At 57.2% G+C, this 22,487-nt stretch overlaps 1 protein-coding gene across 1 annotated transcript in view; it reads right to left on the bottom strand.

Annotated features, from left to right (window-relative positions):
* Window positions 1–20,312, bottom strand: part of SH3GL1 (SH3 domain containing GRB2 like 1, endophilin A2) — a 32,176-nt gene extending 11,864 nt beyond the window's left edge. Inside the window, exon 1 of the mRNA XM_004441292.3 lies at window positions 20,114–20,312. Coding sequence (XP_004441349.1) covers window positions 20,114–20,158 — 45 coding nt within the window. The 5' untranslated portion in view covers window positions 20,159–20,312. The remainder of the gene's footprint in view (window positions 1–20,113) is intronic.
* Between the last annotated feature and the right edge of the window lie 2,175 nt (window positions 20,313–22,487).

The following is a 22,487-nucleotide window of genomic DNA, read 5'->3' as shown; positions in this document are numbered from 1 at the left end:
TACCCCGACAGGGAGGAATCGGGGGATAGAAATCAACTCCTCACCCCGAGGAGCCAGGTCAGCAGGAGACTGAGGCTCTGGCAGCCTGGGGAGAGGCCTGATTGTCACAGTCCTTAGTAAACATCTGTGAGCTGACTGGGAATCCGTCCCCGCCCCTTTGTTAGACCCCACCCCATGGAGAGCAGAGCTCCTGCAAGTCAGGACTTCCTCCAGCATTCCCGGAATTCCGAAATTTCCCCGGATTCGCTGGGACCTTCATGCCTCCGGGCACGCGTTTCCTCTCCTCCTAGGATCAAAGCCAGACATCTTCTAAAGAGCAGTCTTGGTGAGCGCCCGTTGTGGAAATGATCAATCGGGAAAAGGCTGCTGAGGTTACTTTTCACGTGCTCGGTGTGTCACAGGTTTACCAGGAATCTAGGCTGGCAGCAAAAGATTGGTGGCTTTTGAAGTCCAGGATGTTCTCTCAGCGGGAGGGGCAGCCGCCTGGGGTGGGGGTGGGGGGGTACGGCTGGTGGCTGGGACACCGGCTCAGAAGCAGAACCCCTCAGGTCTTCAAGCCAGCTGCGGGGTCTCCCAGCCAGGGTGGGGGCTGGCTGTCGCTGTGGACAGGAGCCCGGCATGGGGGCTTTGGTCAGACCTGGCCTCTCGCAGTCTAAACCCCCATGGTTTTCTGCCCTCCAGAGAGCCATTTACGTCACATCAAGGGCTGCCTCAGCCTCCTGCCTCTGGGCACAGGCGCATCTCAGGACTGCCTAGCGCCCCGAGCTTGAGAACGGGGCTCCTGGGCCGGCATGGGAAGGTAAACGCTCTGCCATCTGGAACGCCACGTGCAGCCCCAGCCACCCCTCCCCTGCCTGGCACACGCTGTTCAAACAAGGGGGAACCCCGAAGCAGGGAGAATCCTCTCCAAGTCACCTGTCTGGCTTCATCCGGGAGTCTGAGCCGGACACGGCACTGGCGCTGGGACAAAGCGGGCACTGACCATTGGGAAGAACGGACTGGAAAGGAAGTGGCGCTGACAGAGGGGAGACAGTCACTCAGCAACCACCGAGGCCCAGTGACGAGCCAGACGACGACACTCCCCGAGATACAGCGGGGGTGCAGCCGAGGCCTTGTCTTAAAGCCCCAACCTCTGCTTCACAGGCTGTGCAGGCCCCCATACCCCCAGGACCTGAGGCTCCCCCAGGGCCAACAGAGAGAGCGGCCCCTTCAGCTCCGGGAGGAAAAGAAGACTTTTTCTTTGTTGACAGCGAAGTCTCCAGACCCCCACGAGTGCCTGGCCCACCCTCCCGCCGCTGCCACACTGCTCTCCTGATGAGGCCTCAGACTGTGCCGCAGACTTCACACACCCTGGGATCCTTCCCGAGGGCCCCTGTGCCCCCCGCTGGGAGCCCCTCCACCCGCCTGGACTGGGCTTGCCCCCGCCCTGGCTCCACCTCTCATTTCTCCCCAGGGCCCCGGGGCAGCCTTCTCACTGGTCTCCCCTCCTGGGTCGTGCCCCAGCCCCCTGTCCAGGACCCTCCACGACTGGGGCCAGCTGCCCTCTCCAGGCCCCCAGGGCTGCTGCTCCCCCTCCCCGCCCATCAGTCCTGCGCAGGCCTAATTCCCGCCTGGAGTTCAGAGGCCTCAGCGTCAGGGTGACCTCCTGTTCGAGTCCCTGTGCCTCCAGAGCACCCTTGCGTTCTAACTGCATGCCACGCATCCTACGTTGTCCCCGTAGCCCACACAAGCTCCCAGGGCACAGGGACCCCGTGTGTCTTGCTTTCTGCCCGGCCCAGCACATGGCACGGATTCGGCGGGCACCATCTGACCGACGGCCTGATGCTCTGCCCTCGAGTCACCCTGAAGGGCCCCCCACAAAGGGCGTGCTCTCGCCAGGGTCAGAGTGGAGTACTGGCCGTGCCTGGCCCCTTCCTCTTGCGCCACCCCTCCTCTCCTCCCAGAGGAAGGGCTAACAAAACGCAGGTGCGGCGAGGCCCGGAAGGCTGGGGGAGACGTGGTCACAAGACCACAGGGGGAGAGGGAGGGGCCGGGCAGACACAGTGTTTGCAAGGTGCCTTCTCCAGCTGCTCCAGGCCCAGCCACCGCAAGACGAGAAGACGGCCCAGCCCTCTCTGCTTGAGGGAAGTGCCTCCTCCCTCCCCCCCCAGGTGACTCAGCAGTCCTTGGAGACGGGTGACAGGGAGCTCACACCCTGCCTGGCCCCAGCCCCACGTGGCCGATAGGGGGACAGGGCAGGCCGAGTGTTGGCCTGTGTAGGGCCCGGACTGGCCAGCACTGGCCACAGGCTAGGATCTCCCCTCGCAGCCCCTCTGGCCAGAAGCCACAGGCCTGAGCCCCCTCCTGACGCCCTGCAGGGGGGACGCCCTGGGGGGGACAGTGGCCTGGGGTCAAGGCGCCACAGCTCCTAGTCCCGACTTCTCAGGGGACTCCGACCCAGTTTCCTTGTCTATGACACCAGAGTGTTGGCCCAGGTTCAACTCTAATGATCGCGCGGTCCTGGGATTTCCATCAAGAAGCCGAGTTCCCCCAAAAGGAAGCAGAAGCACTTAACAAAAACTGGCCCCCACTGCCGCTCATGGCTGACCAGCTCCCATTAACCACCAGAGTCTGGGGAGGAAGTGGGCCCCACAGGGCGCCGAGGAAGGCCGGCTTCTAGTCGACGCACGTATGGCAGGCAGGCAAGGCAAGTCGGCTGGAGCCGAGAAGGGGTCACAGAATCCCCACCTTTACCGTTTCCAGGAAACGCAGCGGAGACTACATGGTTCCACGGAGCTGCTGCTTGCCGGCCCTTTTGTCATCCTTGAAAACCCCAAGGGGAAGGGACAGAGCCAGCGAGGACCTCCCACGCCCACCTGGCGCAGCCGCAGCCTCTGGGCGGGTGTCCCCACTTTATAAACGGGACAACTAAGGCCCCAGGAGGTGACGGACCTGCCCAAGGCCAGGCAGCCTAGTGTGTGTGTTTGTGTGTGCGTGTGCCAAGCCAGACAGGAGGGTAACCTGGTCCCCAGTGTCTTAAATCCCCCGCTCCAGAGGCTGTCCCTGCACCCCTCTGGCTTGCTTCCTCATTTCCAGACACCAGCTGGGCTGCAGGCGCTGGGGAGACGAGGGGCTGACTAATAACGAGCCCGGGTCTGGGGGAGGACTGGGCCGCAAACCTGCCCTCCCACCCAGTGTGGGGCCACATCCCAGGCCCCCAGGGGCAGGCCTGATCCAGGCTGGCGCCCTGGCTGCACCGAGGGTTTTTACCAACGATGGAGATGCCAGCGATCGCGTGAGGCCTATCTCCCAGGAACAAATCGCCATCTGGAACTCTCGCCAGAGCACAAATGCCTAGGTGTAAATCGGCCTCATGCATTTTAATTTTTCATCTTGGGGACGAGGCAGGAGGGCTGTGTGTCACACCACCAGGAAAATCAATTTCAGATGAAAATTTATAAAAAGAAACACCCAACCCACAAACAAATGGAGTGATAAATCCCCCGGGTCCTGCGTGTGGGGTGCACAGGGCGGGGGGGTGGGGAGAGGTGCGCCGCTGATCTACGGTCAGGGTGTCACACACGTGTGTGCAGGAATGATAGGGCGGTTCTGCAAACTCATCCTCTCTCAATGGCAGAGCTGATGCAAGAGTGGCCCTTCAGGAAGAGACGGGGAAATAGGGCTTGGAAATCCCGTGAGGTGCAAAGCTACTTGGCCCCTGGAAGGCACTGGAACCACCTCTGCTTCAGACACACAAGGGGCTCTGGGCACCTGGGCACAGGTCTCAATGAGGGGCCACGGGTACCCCAACGATGACGAGCTAGGGTGACCAATATAAAAGCCCAGAGCCCCTGCCTCCTGGAACACGGATGCCGTCTCCCCCATCTCTAGACCCCTCCCATTTTTAAAGGCCTAACGAATGAGAAGCCACCTCTCCCAGGAAGCTCTCCTGATTATCCATTGCCTGCTTCGTTACCTAGGCGACAGTTACAGGGCCACCTCTCCCATCACACTACTGGCACCTCCTCTCTCACGCGCCTGTCCCCTTCAGACCTCACCTGGGCCCAGGCTTGCCCGAGCCGTGTCTTCTGTTCCACAAAGGCGCCCACCTCAGCGCCCCTGCCCCAGACCTCCCCAGGGCTGGTCCCCTCCTCCAAGGACCTGGCCGTGACCCACCCGCCACTCGCCTCTGCTATGGCCTACCACTCATCGCTCTGGAGAGGCCTCTTGTTTGTTTGTTTACGGCCCTCTTTCCCGCACCTCCTTCCTACACCGTGAACTTGAAGGGATGGACCCTGTCCCTGCTGTACCCCCATTCAGAACAGCACCTCAGGCACAGGAAGTGCTTAGTGGACACTTAGCACGCGTGGAAGGAACTATCCCCCCGAGGTCAGACCTCATCCCACCACTCCACGGTGGCTAAGCTCTGGGAGGGCAGCGGACTGGGGAGCTGGCCGGACGACAGCACCCCTGAACCCCTAACCTTCCTTTTGTCACTCGTGGGAAGTTCAAGTCAGGCCAGCACCGGCCAGAGGCTGCAGTCCGGTTCTCTGTTCTCCGCCCAAGGCCTGCCCACAGCTGGCTCCCTCACTGGAGAGCAGAGGTTCAGGGATATTTGCAAAGAAAACACATCTGAGCCAGCCAGGCCCGGGCTGGCTCGCGTCCAGAGGACCCCACTCCTGGAGGGGGTGGTTTCCTATCGACAGGAACCCCCATGAAAGCGACGGGCCTGCAATTTGGGAGGACAGGACACAGGAAAGAAAGGCTGATGGGCAAACAGGCTTTGAAGGCCAAACGGAAACGGCCCGAAAACAGGCCGGGCTGGAGCCGGGAGGGGGAGGGCAGGCGCCCAGGTCCTCCCCGGATGGACGGCCGGGAGGACACGGCTCCGGGCAGAAGCTCCGAGTGAGCACGCAGGAGTGTGCCCTCACCTGGCTCCACTGCTCGCCTGTCACACCAGGGCGGTGACAACAGGCTCGGCTGACACTGACTCACGGCCACCGAGACCAGTTTCTTCAGGTGTGGCTACCAGAAGCCCCTGGGCAGGTCACGGTCCCGGGACAGCACGCGGCGAGCCAGGGAGGGGTGAGGCTCTCGGCCCCGCAGACCAGCCCCGTGTTAGATGCTGGGCCACTGTCAGACGCTGACGCTGTCACCCTGCATGACTGCCCCCTCGTCTGCGCCTCCCCCCATTCGTCCAGGGGCACCTGCCCTTCTGAGCTGCAAAGTCGGTCTTGGAAACTGGGAGCTGAAAGAGTCCCACCTCAGCACAGGTGGGGAAACCAACAGGGCCGAGGAGGAGGGAGCTGCCAGGGCCAGGAGGGCAGTTCCAGGTGGTCACCACGGCCAAGCACTCCTGTCCCTCAGCTGCCATCACCCGTTTCCCTTGTCAGGACGCGCATTCAGGCCTGACGCACACGCACGTCACCACTCATGCCCCAGCGATGGGCGAGCACCCCAGGCGGGCCAGCTTCCAGGGACCTAGCTCAGGCCACAGACAGAGAACAGCAGGTCTCAGGGGCCCTTTCCCCTCCCCATGGCCCATCTTCATTCCGGCAACACCACGCAGGACAGCCTCGCCTCCCCACCCCAAACACACCCTGTCCCCAAACACGAACTTCCTGGCGGCAGTGCTGGGGTGAGCCGAGTGGCGCAGGGCCTGGAAGGTGCTCGGCGTTCAATATTTGTTGAGATAATAAATAAATACCTGTGGAGTGTGCACAGGCCCCGCCCTCTGGGAGCTGTGGGAGAACACACGTCCTTTAGTAACAAGCCAGAACAAGGGCACCCTTGAGGTCCCCAGGCAGAGCAGGGGACACGGGGAGTGGAGGGGCCTGGACCGCAGCACGGGGAATGGATCTGGCTCTGTCCCCCGGCTGTGACTTTCAGCAACAATGGGACCCCTCCGAGCCTCAGTCTGTCAACTGTAGAACGGGGTGGTGACGACGACGTGCTGTGGGACGCGGGTGTGAACGTGCTGTAACACACACACGCTCTACAAATCTGAGCCTGCCGCTGACCACGTGACACATGTCCCAGGGACAGAGTGAGGCCAGGAGGGCCATGACAGGCAGCTCGAGGTGGGGTCCACGGCTCGGGAAGCTTCAGCAGCAGGGACCTGCAGGTGGCCTGGACGACGGGGCAGTAAGAATGGCAGTGTTTCTGGAGTGGAGGCGTCACGAGACCCTTCCTGATGAAGGGGAACTTCACCTCCCCGGGCAGCCCTCCCACGGGGGATCCGTGGCTCCGCGCACACGTGACCACACACGGGGCAGGCACACAGGCTGCTGTGCCAGCCCTTCCGAGATCAGGGACGGGCTCACGCTGCCAGCGCATCTGCTGCTGGACGGTGGGGACACAGTTCTGAAGCTCTGCTGGGGGGAGGAACAAGGGACCGAGGAGTAAAAGGACTCAGTTTGAAGGAAGATGGGGAGAAGCCCTCAGGTCCATCAAGGACAGTGCCCGGTGCACGGCTGCTACCAGGTCACCTCCTGGGCGACCACGATGGTCCCCCGGCCGCCCCTTGTCCTCCTGCTGCTACCCAGACAACGAACCCAGCCCCTCGGCCGGCCCTGAACGCCCCCGAGCGTCTTTGTGCCCTCCATCCTGGCTAATGCAATTCTGCCCGTACCTCCCCCGCCAAATCCCCCTTTCCGCCTCGAGTATTGGCCTTCTCCCCATCCTTCCACATGGCGCCAGTGTGCACCTCCCCCTGGAAGCCCTGCTGATACTCTGTGTGTGAGGGATTTACGGGCCACACAGGGGTCTCACTGCATCTGCAGAGATGGGTGTGCAATGCCGGCTCAAGGCACTCCTCAGTGAGGCCTTTTAATTTTCCCTTTTGCAGGCGGAAAGCAGCCCTGCCCTCCTGTCTGGCTGCCCTCCTCCCCGGGTCTTGCTTCTCAGTTGTCACCATGGGATATATGTCTGGTGTTGCCACTTCCTGAGCCAGGAGCTATAAGAATATTCCAAGCCCCCTGCACGCGATGAAGATGGTCTAGCAGCTGGGGCAGCTTCCACTCCCCTGGAAGGATGACTCCTCGGACAGACTCCTCAGTGTCTGGGCTCCTGGACGAGGGGTAGGAACACAGCAGGGCAGGCCGGCGACCCAGGGGCCTTGCCACAGCTGCCTGCCTAGGAAACCCTGCGTCTTCTTTTCCTTTCTCCTTCCTACGTCCAAGTTCCCAGCCGACGTCCAGGTCATCTCCTGTGACTCATCCCTGGGTTCTCCCTACAGGGCGCTTGTCACAGGACCCTGTGCCACCACACTGGCCCCATTTCAATCACTGAGCCACCCACTCGTGTCTGGGACACTCTCCTGCCCTGAGCCAATCCGCTCTCTTGGGATGGGGCTGAATGTCTGGGGTCAAAGTCAGATGGCCAGATCCCTCGTTTCAAGAACGTTCCTCTTATTCATTCAACAAACATTTGTTATTTGTATGTGCCAGGTAAGTAGAGGGAAAAAAGAGGAATCATATAAGCATGTCAAGAAATGATAATACAAGGTCCTACAGGGAGAAGCGTCTGCCTCCTTGTGGATGGAACCGGGGAGGCTCACAAGGAGACGACTCTGGACGTGGCTTTGAAGGATGGGCTGAATCTGGACGCGGGAAGGACAAAGGAGCATGACTCAAGGAAAGGCAGAGACAAGCGGACACGGGGCTCTGCACCAACGCAGAGGACACAGGAGCTGAAGGCCCGCTGGCTTGGAAACAACACCCGGGACGGGATTCTGACGTGTCTGTAGGAAGACGTGGGGGTCACTAGCAGAGGGTAGAGACGGGAAGGAACGTGCCTCCAGACCTAGAGAGCTGCCCGCCTCTTTCTACACAGTCGGCAGAATCGGCCTCTTTCTACACAGTCGGCGGAATCGACACGGGTTGGGATCCCGCTGTGGGCTTCCCGGGATGTGGCACCCCTGAGGCTCAGATGGGCAATAGCGATTTTTTTGCGTAAAACCCGAACGTAAAGCCGGTTGTCAAATTCATGGTCAACAGTGCCAACGGAGGAGTGCCTAGCAGTCACCAGGTCACCAAGGTGGGAGACAGGAATGAGGGAATGGCTTCCGCAGAGTTCCAGATTGTTTCACAGCACTGTGACTAACAGCGGCCGGGTGGGGGGCCCGCTCCCAGCACAGCGACCCACAGGTCAACTTGGCCAAGTGCACCTGTCCTGGTTTCCCGCTGACTTCAGCCATTAAGCTGGAGGCGAGAGCTCAGGGAGCATGAAACACACGTGCCCGAGAGCATCTCCCCCCAAAGACTGAGCTGAACACCTGTATCAGATAAGGACGAGGCTTTAAGCCTGTGTGGACCCTACGCATTTCCTACGGCTGCCGTAACCAGTTACCACAAACCCAGTGACTTAACACAAATTTCCTAAACACAAAACAGTAGACAACACGACATTAAAGGAACACAAAAATCTTGAAGAGGTCAGAAGTCTGACACGGATCTGACTGGGCTAAGACCGAGGTGTTGGCAGGCCTGCGTTCCTTTCTGGGAATTCTAGGGGTTTCCTGCCTTTTCTGGCTTCTAGAGGTGCCCACATTCCTTGGCTCGTGGCCCCTTTCTCTGTCTTCAGAGGCAGCAAAGGCAGGCCTCTCCTGCTGCCTTCTCTCTGGTTCTCTCCTCCACAGTCACATCTCCCTCCAACCACAGCAGGGAAAGGATAGCACCTTGAAGCGCCCTTCTGATTAGACCAGGCCCACCGGATAACCCAGGATGATCTCTCCATCTCCAATCTCATTAGCAAGTCCCTTGTGCCAAGTAAAGTAACAGAGACACAGGGTCCACAGATTAGGGTGGGGACATCCTTGGGGCAGGAGCTACAGTCAGTTCTCCATACTTATAGCAGTTCTGTTCTGTAAAGATGCCACAGACACTGAATTAGCGAATACGGAACCACTGCTCCTGGGGGAATATAGGGGTAGGTTCCTGCGAGCCTCTGGTCACAACATTTTCGTCAACCGATCAACATGTGACCTTGTGTTCTGTGTGTTTCTCTTTAAAGACGCCTCATTTAATACACACTGGTGACTCACTCACACTGAACTCGAGGCCAGCAGCCCTGTAACTCGTCCTGCACGAAGCTCATCTCACAACCGTCTTTTCTCTGTAAGATGCATCCCAGCCTGCCTGTGCGGAGGAACACTGCACAGCACTGCAGCTCGACACTAGGGGGCCATTTCAAACAGCAAAATCACCCATAAAAAGCACGAAAAGGCAAAAAACATGGCACTAAGCAGACTGTGAAAAGGACATGTGTTTACAGTCTGAGCTGAAATGAGAAGGCGGGGCGTCGCCGTGCTCCAGCTCAGCTGGAAACGAGCGCATCGGGAGACTCAAAATCTTTTGCCGCTCTGCACGTGTCTGCACACGTCTGCAAAACTGCCACAGCACTGATTTGGGAGTTACAAATAAATTTCAGTGAGTAGGTGAAACTGCACATACAGAATCTGCAAACCGTGAGGATCGACTGTAAATACTGGCCGGAGTGGCCCCTTGGGACAAGGCGGATGCCAGGTGCTGCCTGCTCAGTCTCAGTGGAGACCAAAACTGAAAACACGGGTTCTAGAGGAACTGACAGGCTGGGGAAGAAATTCACTCTGCGAGGACACAAGGCAGAAACAGGGCCTGGGCACTAGCAGTGGCTGTGGCCTTCCTTGGATTTCTTGATGGCCCATGCCCCCCTGGACCACACAGAGCTGACCCCATGCCCAGGGAGCCCCTGTCCCGGGCTCTCAGGCCCCCCACACAGGCAGTGCAGCAGGGCACAGCTGAAACATCTCCCTTTACGAGCGCTCAAACACAGGACCCCCGCCAGCTTCGAGTCTGGGACTTTAAGTCACGCAAAGCGAACAGGTTGTTTTTTCCAGGCTGGTACCACTGAAAGCCTATATGGTTACATCAAACAAAGGACGACTCTAGAGAAACTCAGACATGTGCCCGGGCGGCATGGACGAGACTGCTCGCTGCCACATCGTTTGAAAGAGTGAAAACTTGGAAACATCCTCAACTCCCACTGGCAGGGGACGGAAACGTGCTGCAGTGTAGTCACCCAGGGAAAGCTACAGAGTGCGCAAATAAACAAGAGCGGCACGTGTGAGCGTGAACAAAACGCACCAACGGTGCTCAGCAAGAAAAGCAGGTGACACACAAAAACAGCCACGCAATACCATTCACGTGAGGTGTCACCTTGCACAACAGTGCATGTTTCTTAGTGATAAATCCCTGTGCGGGGAGGTAAAGGGAGGCAGCTTCGACCCTAACTGCATTGCTCCCTTTTAAGCTCTTGCAGGCATCTGGCTATCGGCTGGTCGTTATCTCTTTCGACATCTGAGACACTTTATAACACAAACTTCACGTGCCTGGAAAGGGATGTGCCCCTTTAGGACATACTGGCGCCGACCGGCTCGCGGGCCTGGTGAGCGCATGTGAATTAGCTAAGTGGAAACTCCTGGAAGGTCACCTCGCCTCCAGCCTCTGCCGCACTGGGCGGACTCCTGGGCTCAGACTGGGCAAAAGGTTCCTCTCCTCCCTGCTCCTGAACAAGCACTTTTCCTTCCAGGTCCCAACACACCCCCATCTCCATGGTTTCTCACTTAAGACTCCCACCCAGTCCAGAGGTGCTGGAGGGACCCTCCTCAACAGAAGAGCCCGCCAGTGCCTTCTGTCCACCCTGTGCTGTGGTGAAGGGGCTCGGGGTGCTCTGGGGCAAAGCAGGAGCCTGCTCTGGGGGGCTCGGGCTCGGAGAGAACACTCAGCCGCCCCCGAGTCCACTGGGGAGAAAGGAACTATGAGGAACCTTCCAGAGAGCCCCGAGAAACACACGCGACTCCTCCACTGTGAAGCAAACGTGTCAGAGCTGGAGGAGAAAGATGATCCGCATTCCACGTCCCGGACCTCAAAGCCGAGCTCTGGTGTGCCTCACGGGCACACGTGTGCGGGCCTGAGCCAGACCCCCACCGGCAATCAAGGGGGCCCGGGGCAGCTCAGACTCCCCGAGGGTGAAATGCTGACTTCACGGGGCAGCAAGAAGCAAGAGACCAATGCACAGCAAGGATTCTAACCCTCCCACGAAACGCCCCAGGGAGAGGAGGCAGAGGTAAAGGCCATCCTAGGCCGGGCGGGTTAGGTCAGGAGATGGAGAAATCCTGTCCGTTCCCTCGGCTGCCCTCTCCCGAACCACAAAGGCTGGCCTTGAAGGGCCACAGCCGCCCGCCGTCAGACAATCACGGCTCTGACGGGCTGAGGCCGGCGGGTGGGTGGACGCGTGGACGCCTGCCCGTCTGCCCGAGGCAGCCGTGGGGCCTCGTCATGGGAAGGCGGGTGGCAGGGGACGAGGAGGGGCCTTGGGGGTGAAAAGAGCCAGAAGCTCCCAGTTTCTTTCCCGAAGGGGCTTCCTAAGAACACAGTCTTCGCTCACTCCTGAGGCCAAGGCCCATAATCGTCAGTCGGCTGTCCGCTCGCGACGGGGTAGGGCTGGACAGCGCTGTGCCGGTGAAAGATATCGGAATTATCGGCCAAGGCGGTGCCTGGGGACTAAGAATATTGACTGTCCTGTCCTGCCTCTCCCCAGATGCTCGGGAAACTCACCCTCACCCCAAGGCTCTGTCTTCTGAGCCTTAACTCTTAAGTCCTCGGGATTTCCTGATTCTCCGTGAAGGGCACGGCAGGGGTGCGGCGTTCTCCACAGCGGGGACCGGAACACAGGCGCGGGGAGAACGTCATTCCTGCTGCGGTGCTCTCACAATACCCCTTACTTTACTCGGGCAAAGAGAAACTTCCAGGTGGGCTCTGTGCTGGTTCCCACGACCCTTTATCAAGGGGAACAGACCGCAGGCTCAGAGGTGAGGTGTCCAGGGAGAATCCACTACGGGGCTCTGTTCCTGCTGTCTTTGGTGGTCCAGTTACTGTCAGTTACAGCAAGGAATAACACCAAGATCCCTTTTTAAATAAATTTAAAATGTGTGCCAATTTGAAAGGAAAAAAGTCAAGTTACTTCATTGATTCAAGCTGAAGGACAGGTAGTCGGTGACGAGCCCTGGTCGTTGGCTCGTGGTATTCACATGGCGGGGAAGGCGGTGGAGTGGGCAGGGGTTCCGGCGTGGAGCTCCCTGGGCATGAGGGCGAGGACAGGGAAGGTCGGGGGCAAAGTGAGGAAGCCGGCTTCAGGTGCCCTGGGCCCAGGAGCTTGTTGCCTTTCAACACCAGCGGGACAGCTGGGGACCACCACCTACGGGGTCTGAATGCCGTGACTGGGGACGTAGATCTGGAGGACAGGGGCACGAGGGGTGCTGGGTGCTGGGAGGTAAGTGAGGTCCTGGAGGGAGGAGGCCCAGAGGAGGAACGGGAAGTCCACAGAGAGAAGCACTGGGACAAGCGGGAGGGGGAGGAGGGGAGAGAGCGAGCCTGCGGGCGACTGAGGGAACGAGCAAGGAGGCAAAAGAACAGCCAGGTGTGGAAGCCAGGGAGGGAGCGGGAAGCCGGGGCTGTCAACAGGACCGACGCTAACGCTGCTCAAGTCCTCGCAGCCCACTGGGCCCGGGGGGGCAGGTTCCTGGGGGCCAGGGAGCGGGCCAGCTGGGGGAGAGTGGAGCCGAGGGCAGACCGGGCAGCTGCGGGTAAGTTTCAGCCTGGCCGCGGCGTCCAGGTGACAAAGACTGCCCGTGACACAGGTCAGGCCTCTCTGGCCCAGCCAAGTGCAGGTCCCTCTGGGACGCAGCCCCCGGAGCCCCCGAGGCAGATCCTAAGCTGAAGGGAACAGCCTCTGAGCTTTGACTTCTTTTTTAAACCAGTCAGACCTGTTCCCGACCCAGCCCTCCACGGGGCGGCCGGCCGTCTCGCTTCCCTGGGCTCTGCCAGGGCCTGAGCAGGAGCCAGGCAGGGGCTGGGGCCCAGCTGCCCGCAGGGACACTGCAGGAGGCCCCGTCGCCGGAGAGCCCACTCCCATTCTGAGAGGGAGCCCACCATGTACGACCCAGGGGGCCCCGGGCCTGTGACTGTCGGAGGAGAAGAGCACATTCAGTGCGAGGATGAGCTTGGCACGTGGGCCGTGCGCAGGAGACTGCTCGGCCAGATGCTCCGAGGGTGGAGAAGCACTTCCAGCGGGTGGTCACGGGAGAAGGCCAGGATAAAGGGAGGTACACACGGGGCTCTAGAGGGCAGGGAGGGGACAGAGACCGGGCTGGGTGGGGAGGAGAGAGGAGCACCCTGCTCCCATAGAAGGAGGCGGGGAAGGTACACAGCAGCCGGGGCAGACCGGTCAGACTCGAGTGTGCTGCCCACAAAGGAGGAGGGCGGGAATTAAAGCTGGGACCAGGGCGGGGCCCCGGAAGGTCCTGAATGCCAGGGTGGGCTCAAACGGCACCCCAGGTCAGCCGGGGCCATTCGCATCACGTGTCCAGGCCTGTTTCTCCAGGTGCGCTGACGAAACCGCTCCGCTTGTCCACTCACAGCCCATGGCGCAGCCATTTGCTCACTCGTGTGCAGGGGCAAAGGTCCCCCCGTCCGTCCAATACTTACTGAGTTCCTGGGCCAGGCCAGCGGCCAGGCTCAACACCGGGCAGACAGCAGTGGGCAGAAAACACAGGCCTGCCCACAAAGAGTTTATAAGCCAGCGACAAAGACAACTCAACAGTCACCCAGGTCAGTCTCAGTCCTGGACTGGGAAGGGGCTACACAGGAGTCCGTGGACCTGGGATCTGAGGGATCAGGGGCCGGCAAGACCCATGTGGAAGGGCAAAAGGGACACACCGAGGGTGAACGCATGTTCACCAGGCTGAGGGCAGGAAGGGCTCGAAGGGCCCAAACAAGGGCCACCGCGCTGGGCGGGCTGTGTCACACACCGGGCATGACGCCCGCTGGAGGCCTTTCATGCCCAGGTGTGGAAATCCAAGCAGCCGGGCGGGAGCCCTTTCCAGAGCGGGCCGCGGACGGATGCTGAGTCAGGCTCTTCGGAGGAAATCGCACGTCTGTTTTCCTGCTGTGGTTGGAGGCTCCGCGTGACCCCACTCCAGGGGCCCAGTCAGCAGGTTTTTCTAGGAGCAGAGTGGAAAAGGAAGACCATGCCGTCCTCTGGGAGCCTGTGTTCGCAGAGCCCTGGTTACTGCTTAATGGGAAACAAGTAGAAACGTCCCCAAACTGCAGCGCTCAGGAGAAGAGGCTGCCAAATCCAGCCTTGTGAAAGGAGAGAGGGACAGAGAGAGAGGAGAGAAGAGAGCGACCAGCTGCTGCCCCAGCCTCACACAATCTTCCACCCAGCTTTCCAGGGACAGCTTTGAAAAAGAACAGGAAAAGCCGACCCTAACACTCCACCAGGCGCATTAAAAAGCCATGGGGTTTGAGCACGGGGTGAAGCCGCCTCAATAGGTGTTCCTAACCCCCTGGGGCGATAAACGCCTGTGGCTTGGAAGCTTCCACATGGAACCCTCCAGAAGGCTCAGAAACCTCGCCCGCCCTGGAAATCAGAAAGAGAAGACAATTTGCCGTTCCTCCTACTGCAGCCCCCAAAATGCAGGGGCCTCTGAAATCCTACGGAGGAAGCTGGCTGCACGCCCCAAATTAAAAAACGACGATTCCCCAGATTGGATCACTTTCAAAATACTGGTAACAACTGAAGAGAAGGAGAAGGGCTGAGATAGGGGCCAGGGCAGAACTAACTAGCCCATGTCCCTGGATCAAAGGCGGCGGGACACACGTGCCAGAGGCAAATGGCAGGCCTCAGCGGGTCTGGCCAGGACCTGAAGTTCTTCCTCTGAGGAAGAAAGTGAACAGACGCACACACCGACAGCTGAAGGGCAAACCAGCGCAGGCCCCCAGTGTCCTGTGCGCTCAGATGTGGGTTCCCCGAAGGGAAGGCTGGGTGGACAGGCGGGTGGGTAATAGCACGATTTTCTCTGTTCGCTTGCTAAGTCTTTGACAGTTCTGGGCCTCAAAAGCGTGACAGGCCCCAATTTCTGCAACTGAACAGGGAGATACTGTGAAACGCCTAACCACACAGGCTGTTATTAAGTGGCACATGGAATATAATTAAGTATCCTACGGCTTTGCCTTAAAACACACCCAGATCAACAGGGCGATTAGCTCACACGGCGCTCGACTGGTCTTTAATAAACACAGGACTGTGAGTCAGAGGTGAACTTGCGGCCTAATGTACCATAGTCACGGGGCAGCAGAGTCAGAGTACGGTGGCCCCTCAGTCCTGGTGTGTCAACAACAAGAAGATGCAGGATGCTGCTGGTGACGGAGAGCCTCGGTGATTGCGCACAGCGCGTCCTGCCCAGGCGGTCAGGCTGACCTGGTTTGCAGACAGGCCTGGGAGTGCCGGGGTTAAGGAGGCCCCGGGTCCTTTGGAGAAGGGCAGTCTCAAACTACTTCTTGTAGCTCCACAGTCCAGCCTAACACACCGGACTGGTCACTCCACCCGACAAGCTAGTGATGGCAAGTCAGACAAGCTAGTGATGGCAAGTCAGGAGAGCGATCCAGCCCGTCCACTGATGGAGCAGGATGGGAACACCTCTGCCCAGGGGCCTGCAAGGATGTTACTAGTTCAAGGGTCTTCTTATAGAATGAGTCAGCAAAGTGGCTTCCTATATGAGGGGGACTTAACCCAGTTCCCATCACACGTGGACATCACAATGGCCCTTTCCACGTCGGCTGCCCCAAGTAGATGGTCTTCCGGGGGTCAGCCCCCAGCTGCCGAGCTCAAGGGTCTGGGGCCAGCACCCCTCTCTCCACACCTTGCCTGTCACCTGTCCTTCCCAGCACATGGGGCCCACACTCGTATTCATGCTGAGGCGAAGGGGTTACTAGTTCCAGATTTTTGTATCTTAGGATCGTTCCACGTTTATTACTTAACAGCACTTTGTTAAGTTATTACTTTGTTATTACTTAACAAGCACTTTGCTAGGAAATGAAAAGCATGATTCCACAAAACGAGGTTTAAAAAATAGGTCAGAGCAAGCAGAATCTGGGGACGTTCCAAAACGCCAGCCACCGCCCCCAGTGACTGCTTACTCTAACAGGTCGGGGTTCTGGGTCCCTCAGCCCGCCCCCACCCACCCCCCGCCTCTCACAGGAAGTTCGATCTTGCCTCCCCAGCACACACCCAGGGCCTCCGAGCATCCAGCAAACTTCAACGCTATGGGATATGGCGGGCGTGAATTTTCCTCCTAGCTCAGACGGAACCAATCTTTCAGTTCAAACTCTCTCCCTCCTTTCAGGCAAAAAAAAAAAAGAAAAAAAGGTCAGGCCAGCATTCCAGGCCGCTGCCAGCTCCGTCCCTAGTTACACTCCCCAATCTCCACACACGAGAATTATCAGGAAACCAGCCAGCAGTTTAGGTCTGGAAATTAACGTCACCCGAACACACACCACAACGGGAAGTGAACTTCTGAGCCTGGGTCTTACCAGCGGGGTTCCTTTTACCCTCCTTGGTTCCCCAGAAATACTCATAAAAGCATCCCCCCAACTCTAGACGTGCATAAATACCAGACGGCTATGGAGGGTGTGGGCGTCACACAGGCAGGATGGAGGGGACCAAACCACGGGCCCCAGACAGGCGCCTGTTTCTTTCACTGTTTTCCTCCAGATTCGTCAACTTTCCTCAGCCCAGGCCCTCAGCCAGTCAGTGGCCAGTTCATAATAAGAAGTAAAAACTCACACCCTTCCCACTCAAGCCCAAACTGATTTAAAACAAGAAAGTTAGTCGACCAGAGATGAACCGGGGTAGAATTTGCCAGTACATGGCAGACACTGATAACTGGTTGGTTCCCAGCATCACCTGTGAGATGAGAACCGTTTTGTTAAGGTCGCAGGCTCATCTGCTAGAGAGGGGTGTCTCTATTCCGGGCTGCCTCTCCCACGCACCTCCACCTGGCTTCCATTTCTCAATTTAGAAAGGACATTGTCACAAGCCTCTGAAATCAAGAACCTGTTTCAAAGCGGGGTTTCTCAACCTCAGCACTGCTGACATTTGGGACCAGGAAATTCTTTGTTGTGGGGAGGGCTGTCCTGTGCATTGTAGGATGTTTAGCAACCACCCCTGGCCTCCACCCACTCGATGCCAGTAGCATCCTCTCCCCAGGTTATGACAACCAAAAACCGTCTCAGACATTGCCAAATGTCCCGGGGGCGGGGGTGCAGGGGGTGGAGAGGACAGAGGGAAAGGTTAGTAAGCCCTGGTGGAGAGGCACTGACTCAAGATTACACCTTCTTAAAAATACCAGGGGCCAGGACACTCTGGGGTTCTCCTAAGGGCTTAGAGGGGGGGCTTGGGGTCCGTATGCTGCATTTTACGTATGCATCCATCTGTGTACACCTGGGTATGTGTGTTTTGAAAACTAGGAGAAGCAGGCAGCTACCACAAGAATGGCCCAGGAGAGATTTTTTCTTGTTGTTTTGTTTTGGTGTAATTAGCCTCACTTTTCTCAAACCTTAAAGCAGAGTTTCTCAACCTCGGAACTACTAGCACTGCGGGCCAGGTAATCTGTGGTTCTGGGGGTGCTGCCCTGTGCACTGAAGGATGCTGAGCAGTGCCCCTGGCTGCCACCCACTAGATACCAGTAGCAATCCACCAAGTTGTGACAAGCAAAATGTCTCCAGATACTGCCACTGTCCCCTGGAAGGCAGAACTGGCCCTGGTTGAGAACTGCTGTTCTACAGGACAATAAACGTCCCCAAGTCCTTTTGTGGGAAAAGGGGAGTGCATTGACGCTCAGGCCAGAGGAGAGACCAGTTGAGACCAACTGGTTTAAAGCACATTGCCTGTTCACATGGTGGAAACTCAACACATACTAATTATTAGTACATAACGAGATATGTTACTCTTGAACAGATGACTCTATTCCGAGGGCGCAGAAGAGGATGTAAGAGCTGTTCCTAAGAACGAGAAAAGAAACACACACAGAGATGGACACGTCCAGATAAACAAGGGAGCTGCTGGATGCCCGTGGAAACTGTTGCAGAAGAGAAGGGAACACAGCCAGGGTGAGTCTTGAGAGAACTACTCAACACAAGAGTTGATGAGGAGGCCGAGACGACCGCTCTCAGAGAAGGATGTGGCCATCACAGCAATTCTCTGGGGCTGGGCCTCAGAATGTGGAGATAAGAAATTGATCTGAACCACCAGCTTACACTGCGCTGTGCTTTCCAGGTTTCAAGGCGCTTTTCACAGATCTGAATGCGGGCCATCCTGGTTCCCCGAGAGAGAACGCTCTGGCAGCTGGCCTGAGAGACCCGGCTGGTTCCTTTAGCTGGGTGTGCCTGCTGGGGACGGTGTGGGCCACCAGCATGGGGCCTGATAGCTGGGGTGGGGAGGGGAGGGCTTCCAGAGACCCGTCTACAGGAGGGTACAAGTGGTCCAGGAATTCTTCCAAGACCTACGGGGACATTGTTCCTGCAGGCCGGACTACACAGGGGCCAAGACAGTGAGCAGCACCAAGGCACTCCAGCCAACCACGTGGGGGTCTGAAGCCTGCTGGGCAGAGGCTAACCCAGGGCCAGGTCACTGAATTCCATCCTGCTGGGGCAAAGGGCTGTACCTTCAGCAACAATCCTAAATGCCTCTGGATTACGTCCCTCTTCCTTCAGGGTTTAGCCACCATCTGGGTTCTAGATATAGACCCAAATATCTTTAGCCCTAGACAACCAAGAGGGTCGTTACTTTTTCCCTTAAGGGCCGAAGGACACCAGCTGTGTGTTGCTGGGGACTTACTTCTCTTCCCTCCCACTGGATCGCTCCAAATTGTGGGTAGAGTTTGGCTTGCCAACACGGCCCAAAGAACTCTGAAAATCATCGCTCGTTCCTCCGTGGAGTGTATCCACACAAACTCCACACCTACAGTTCTTAACCTGGGACGCAGGGACCAACAGGGTTCAAGGAATCTGGGGCTTCTAGGATCTGAAATTATAAACCAAATTTTGCATCTGCCTGGTTTTCTGGAGAGTGGAGCCACAGCGTTCGCCAGATTCATGAGCCACTGGGCCCGAATCTTCCAAAACACCTATACTCTCTGTCACACATAAAATGCAGATATTCTTGGATTCAGCATTCCACTTCTGGGAATTTCTCTTATAAATCCAATCCCACCTGTGAGCAAAGATATTCACTGCAGTGTTGTTTGTAGCAGAAAACTGCTGGAAACAACTTAAACATCCATTGATGGACCGGTTAAATACATTATGATACACATCCATCGATAAACCAACTAGGTAAATAAATTATGATACACTTGGTGAAATGTAATACCACGTACTCATTAAAAAGATCCCAGAAGCTCTAGGAGCATGCTTTAGTCCAGTAGTTCCGGGGGAGGGGGCGGGGGGAGGGAGGGGGTTCCCCCAGGGAAATCTGGCAGCCACTGAGACATTTGTGGGTGTCACGGCTAAGGGTGCTCCCAGCATCGAGCGGGTGGGGGCCAGAGATGCTGCTCAACCCCCCACAGTGCCCAGGACGTCCCCCCACGGAGAATGACCCCAGGTGGAGAATTCCAGCTCTACTGTGATCTCCGAGACACATTTAACGAAAAACACAAAGTCCACAGGACGGTGTCGACTCTGCTACCACTATATGTGTGTTTTTAAAGGAGGGGTGTACACGTATCCTTGAAAAGAGACCTAAGTCGCCGGTGACAGTCCTGATCGTGGGGAGAGGAACTGGAGTGGGAAACTGACTTTTCACTCTAACCTTTCAACTTTGCACCAGGTCCATCGAAAGGGTATTTTTTGCCTTTTGTTTTAAAGAACTGCTTTAGACACAAATGTTCCCTTCCTCTGCGCTCTCTGGCAAGAGTTCTGTGTCGACAGCCTCGGGACTGTTCTTCCCCTTCTCTCCCTCCCTACCCCTGCCCTGTTAGAGGGGAGGAAAGGAGGAGAGGGATCACCGCCCTGGGTCACCCCCTGGGTGCATCTCTGCTCCTCCCAGGGGTCTGCCCACCCCTCCCGAGGAGGCTGGAGCACACAGGGCGGCCAGGGCCCGAGCCACCTCGCCCGCAGCCCCTGCCCCTCCTGGGCTCTCCCCACCCCGCGGGGGACACGTGCCAACGCAGCCCCCTCGGCCGCCTCCCGAGCCAGGGCCGGGCCTGGTCCCCCACTCCGGGCCGCCCGGGGCCCCCGCCTCGGCCTCCGCTCACCTGGCTCGCCTTGTAGAACTGCTTCTTCAGCCCCGCCACCGACATGCTGCCTCCCGCCGTCGGGCCTCCCGCCCGGACCCCGCGAAGCGGAGGGACCGCTCAAGCGACAGGCTTCCGGGCGCCGCCAACCCCCCGCGCACCTCCGCGGCCACGGTCAGCGCCGCCTCCGCCGCCCTCTCGCCAGCTCCGCGCCCGCCCCGGCGCCGCCTCAGCCACTCGCGCGCCCGCGCGGCCAGGATATTACATGGCAACTGCACACTTCCGGTGCCGGCCCGCGCGCGCCCCCGGCCCCGTCTGCGCACGCGCGCCCCCTGCCGGCCGGAGAGCGCACGCGCACTTCGCCTGCCGTCGGGAGCGGGGAGGGGGGCCGCCCCCGCCAGCGAGTGGACCCGGCGAGCCTAGAGGGGCTGTGGCGGCTGCATCGACCTCTGGAGTCCCGGAGGTGGCCCCAACGTGTTAGGAAAGGCGCTTAAACCTTTCTGGAGAGGTTGGGAGGCTGTGCTTACAAGTCTCCAGACACCTGTCTGCTAATCTCAGCTGTACCCAATTCCTCTATGCTATTTTTTTCTTTAGTCCCTCCCACCTACCGGCAACCCCGCCCCGTGTTCATCCATTCAGTTTCCCAAGTCAGACATCAGGGTGTCGCTTCTACCTCCTTTCCACTGCCTCCATTGACCTCCCTGCCCTAAGCAGACCATTCCACCAGCCTCCTCTCTGGTGTGCCCACCTTTAGATTCTCCCCTCCGATTCACCCCCTACAAGGCAGCCAGAAGGATGCTTCTATAACAATTCAGATCACATTAGTCTCCTGTTTTTAAAGTCCACCTACTGCCTTCAGAATACATTCCCAACTTCCTAACACAGCCTACAAACTTTACATAACTTGGCCTTGTCAACCCTTCTGACTTTGGCTCTCTTCATCTTCTATAATCCGTGATCCCTGAGCCTATGGGCCTTTGCTAACGTTGTTCTTCTCTTGCACAGTCTTCCCCAATCTTTCGCTCCATCCTTTGCACATAGAAGAGGACTCTGCTTGGAATATCACCCCCTCTAGGAAGACTTCCCAGATTGATGCATGCTTACCGATCTTGATTTTTTAATCAATTGTTATTGTATTGAATGAATTGGAAATTAACAATGAATTGGAATGAGTATGTGAACCCAAAAAGAGGAACAAGAAAGTGACTAGAGCTAAGGGGCTTGCAACTTCAGTGCTGAAATCTCTGACATTTGGGTGATTGCCTGAAGCGGAAGTTTGCTGGAAGTTTCCAAATGCCTCAACAGAAGGTCCTGGACTAGATCAGAGGATTGTTTCGGCATATGCATGCCCTAGCCTCCCTCTCAAAGATCCTGATGGGGCCATTACAAATAGTTTGAAAAAATTCTCCATGTGATTCTGATGGTCACTGGTCTAAACCATTGCAGAACGCCAGAATGTCAGAGAAGGGAGGGAAAACACCCTCATGGTTCGTACGGGGAAACTGAGGCCTTGAGTAAGACGTGACTTGCACAAAGTCTTGCCCACATTCCCTATTTCTTCACATTACTTCCAACCAATTCTACTGATTTAACTATCTGATCTATACAATCAATAGAATTCTAAACTTGGGCTAAATTTCGGTCTTCTCACTTCTGCTCTGCTGGATTAAATTGCTGCTGGAGAAAACCTACTCTGAAGGTCTCTGTTCTGTGTGAGCCTTTTAACCTATATGATCACAAAGTCCAATCAAATGATATTTATGCAATCACTCAAATATTTATTGTCCCCTACTAATGTATCAGTCACTGACAGGTCTCAGGGATACAGTGATGAATGACTCCTGCCCTCATGGAGCTAATGACAAAAACAGAAATTACGGCATGAATCAAATAACACGGTAATAAATAAACATAAGCTGTAATTTCTTCGAGAAAAAGAACAGCGTTGTAGGAACTTCATTTTGTTGGGGGTAATGGAGGAAAGGTTTCTCCGAGGTCTAACTTTAAGATCTGAAAGTTAGGTAGAAATTAGCCAAGAAAAGAGCTTCGGAAAGAGTTTTCCAGGCAAGGAAACAGTATATAAAAATCCTGAGGATTAAATCGGAAACATTCATTTCATTCATTCCCCCTGAATATATTTACCGCATGTCAAATACTTCTGAAGCGATGCCTAGAGTTTATTTGTATTGTCATATAAAAGCAATTTACAATTTTAATTGCTGTTGGTGTATTCAGCCGACGTCCAATTAGGATAAACTCAAAACTTCAGGCTTCCTCTAAATCGCAGCTTCAGGTTGTCACCCGTCGCCCTACGTAAAACGTCTCGTCATGACGTAAGAGCCTGGCCCTCCCTCTTCCTACCGACCTATCCCACGCGCTCAGCCAATCACAGTGT

The sequence above is a fragment of the Ceratotherium simum genome, chromosome 39, assembly GCF_057802395.1.
Source record: "Ceratotherium simum simum isolate JZ-2026a chromosome 39, ASM5780239v1, whole genome shotgun sequence".
NCBI lineage: Eukaryota > Metazoa > Chordata > Mammalia > Perissodactyla > Rhinocerotidae > Ceratotherium > Ceratotherium simum.
This window is presented reverse-complemented; position numbering and strand designations above follow the sequence as displayed.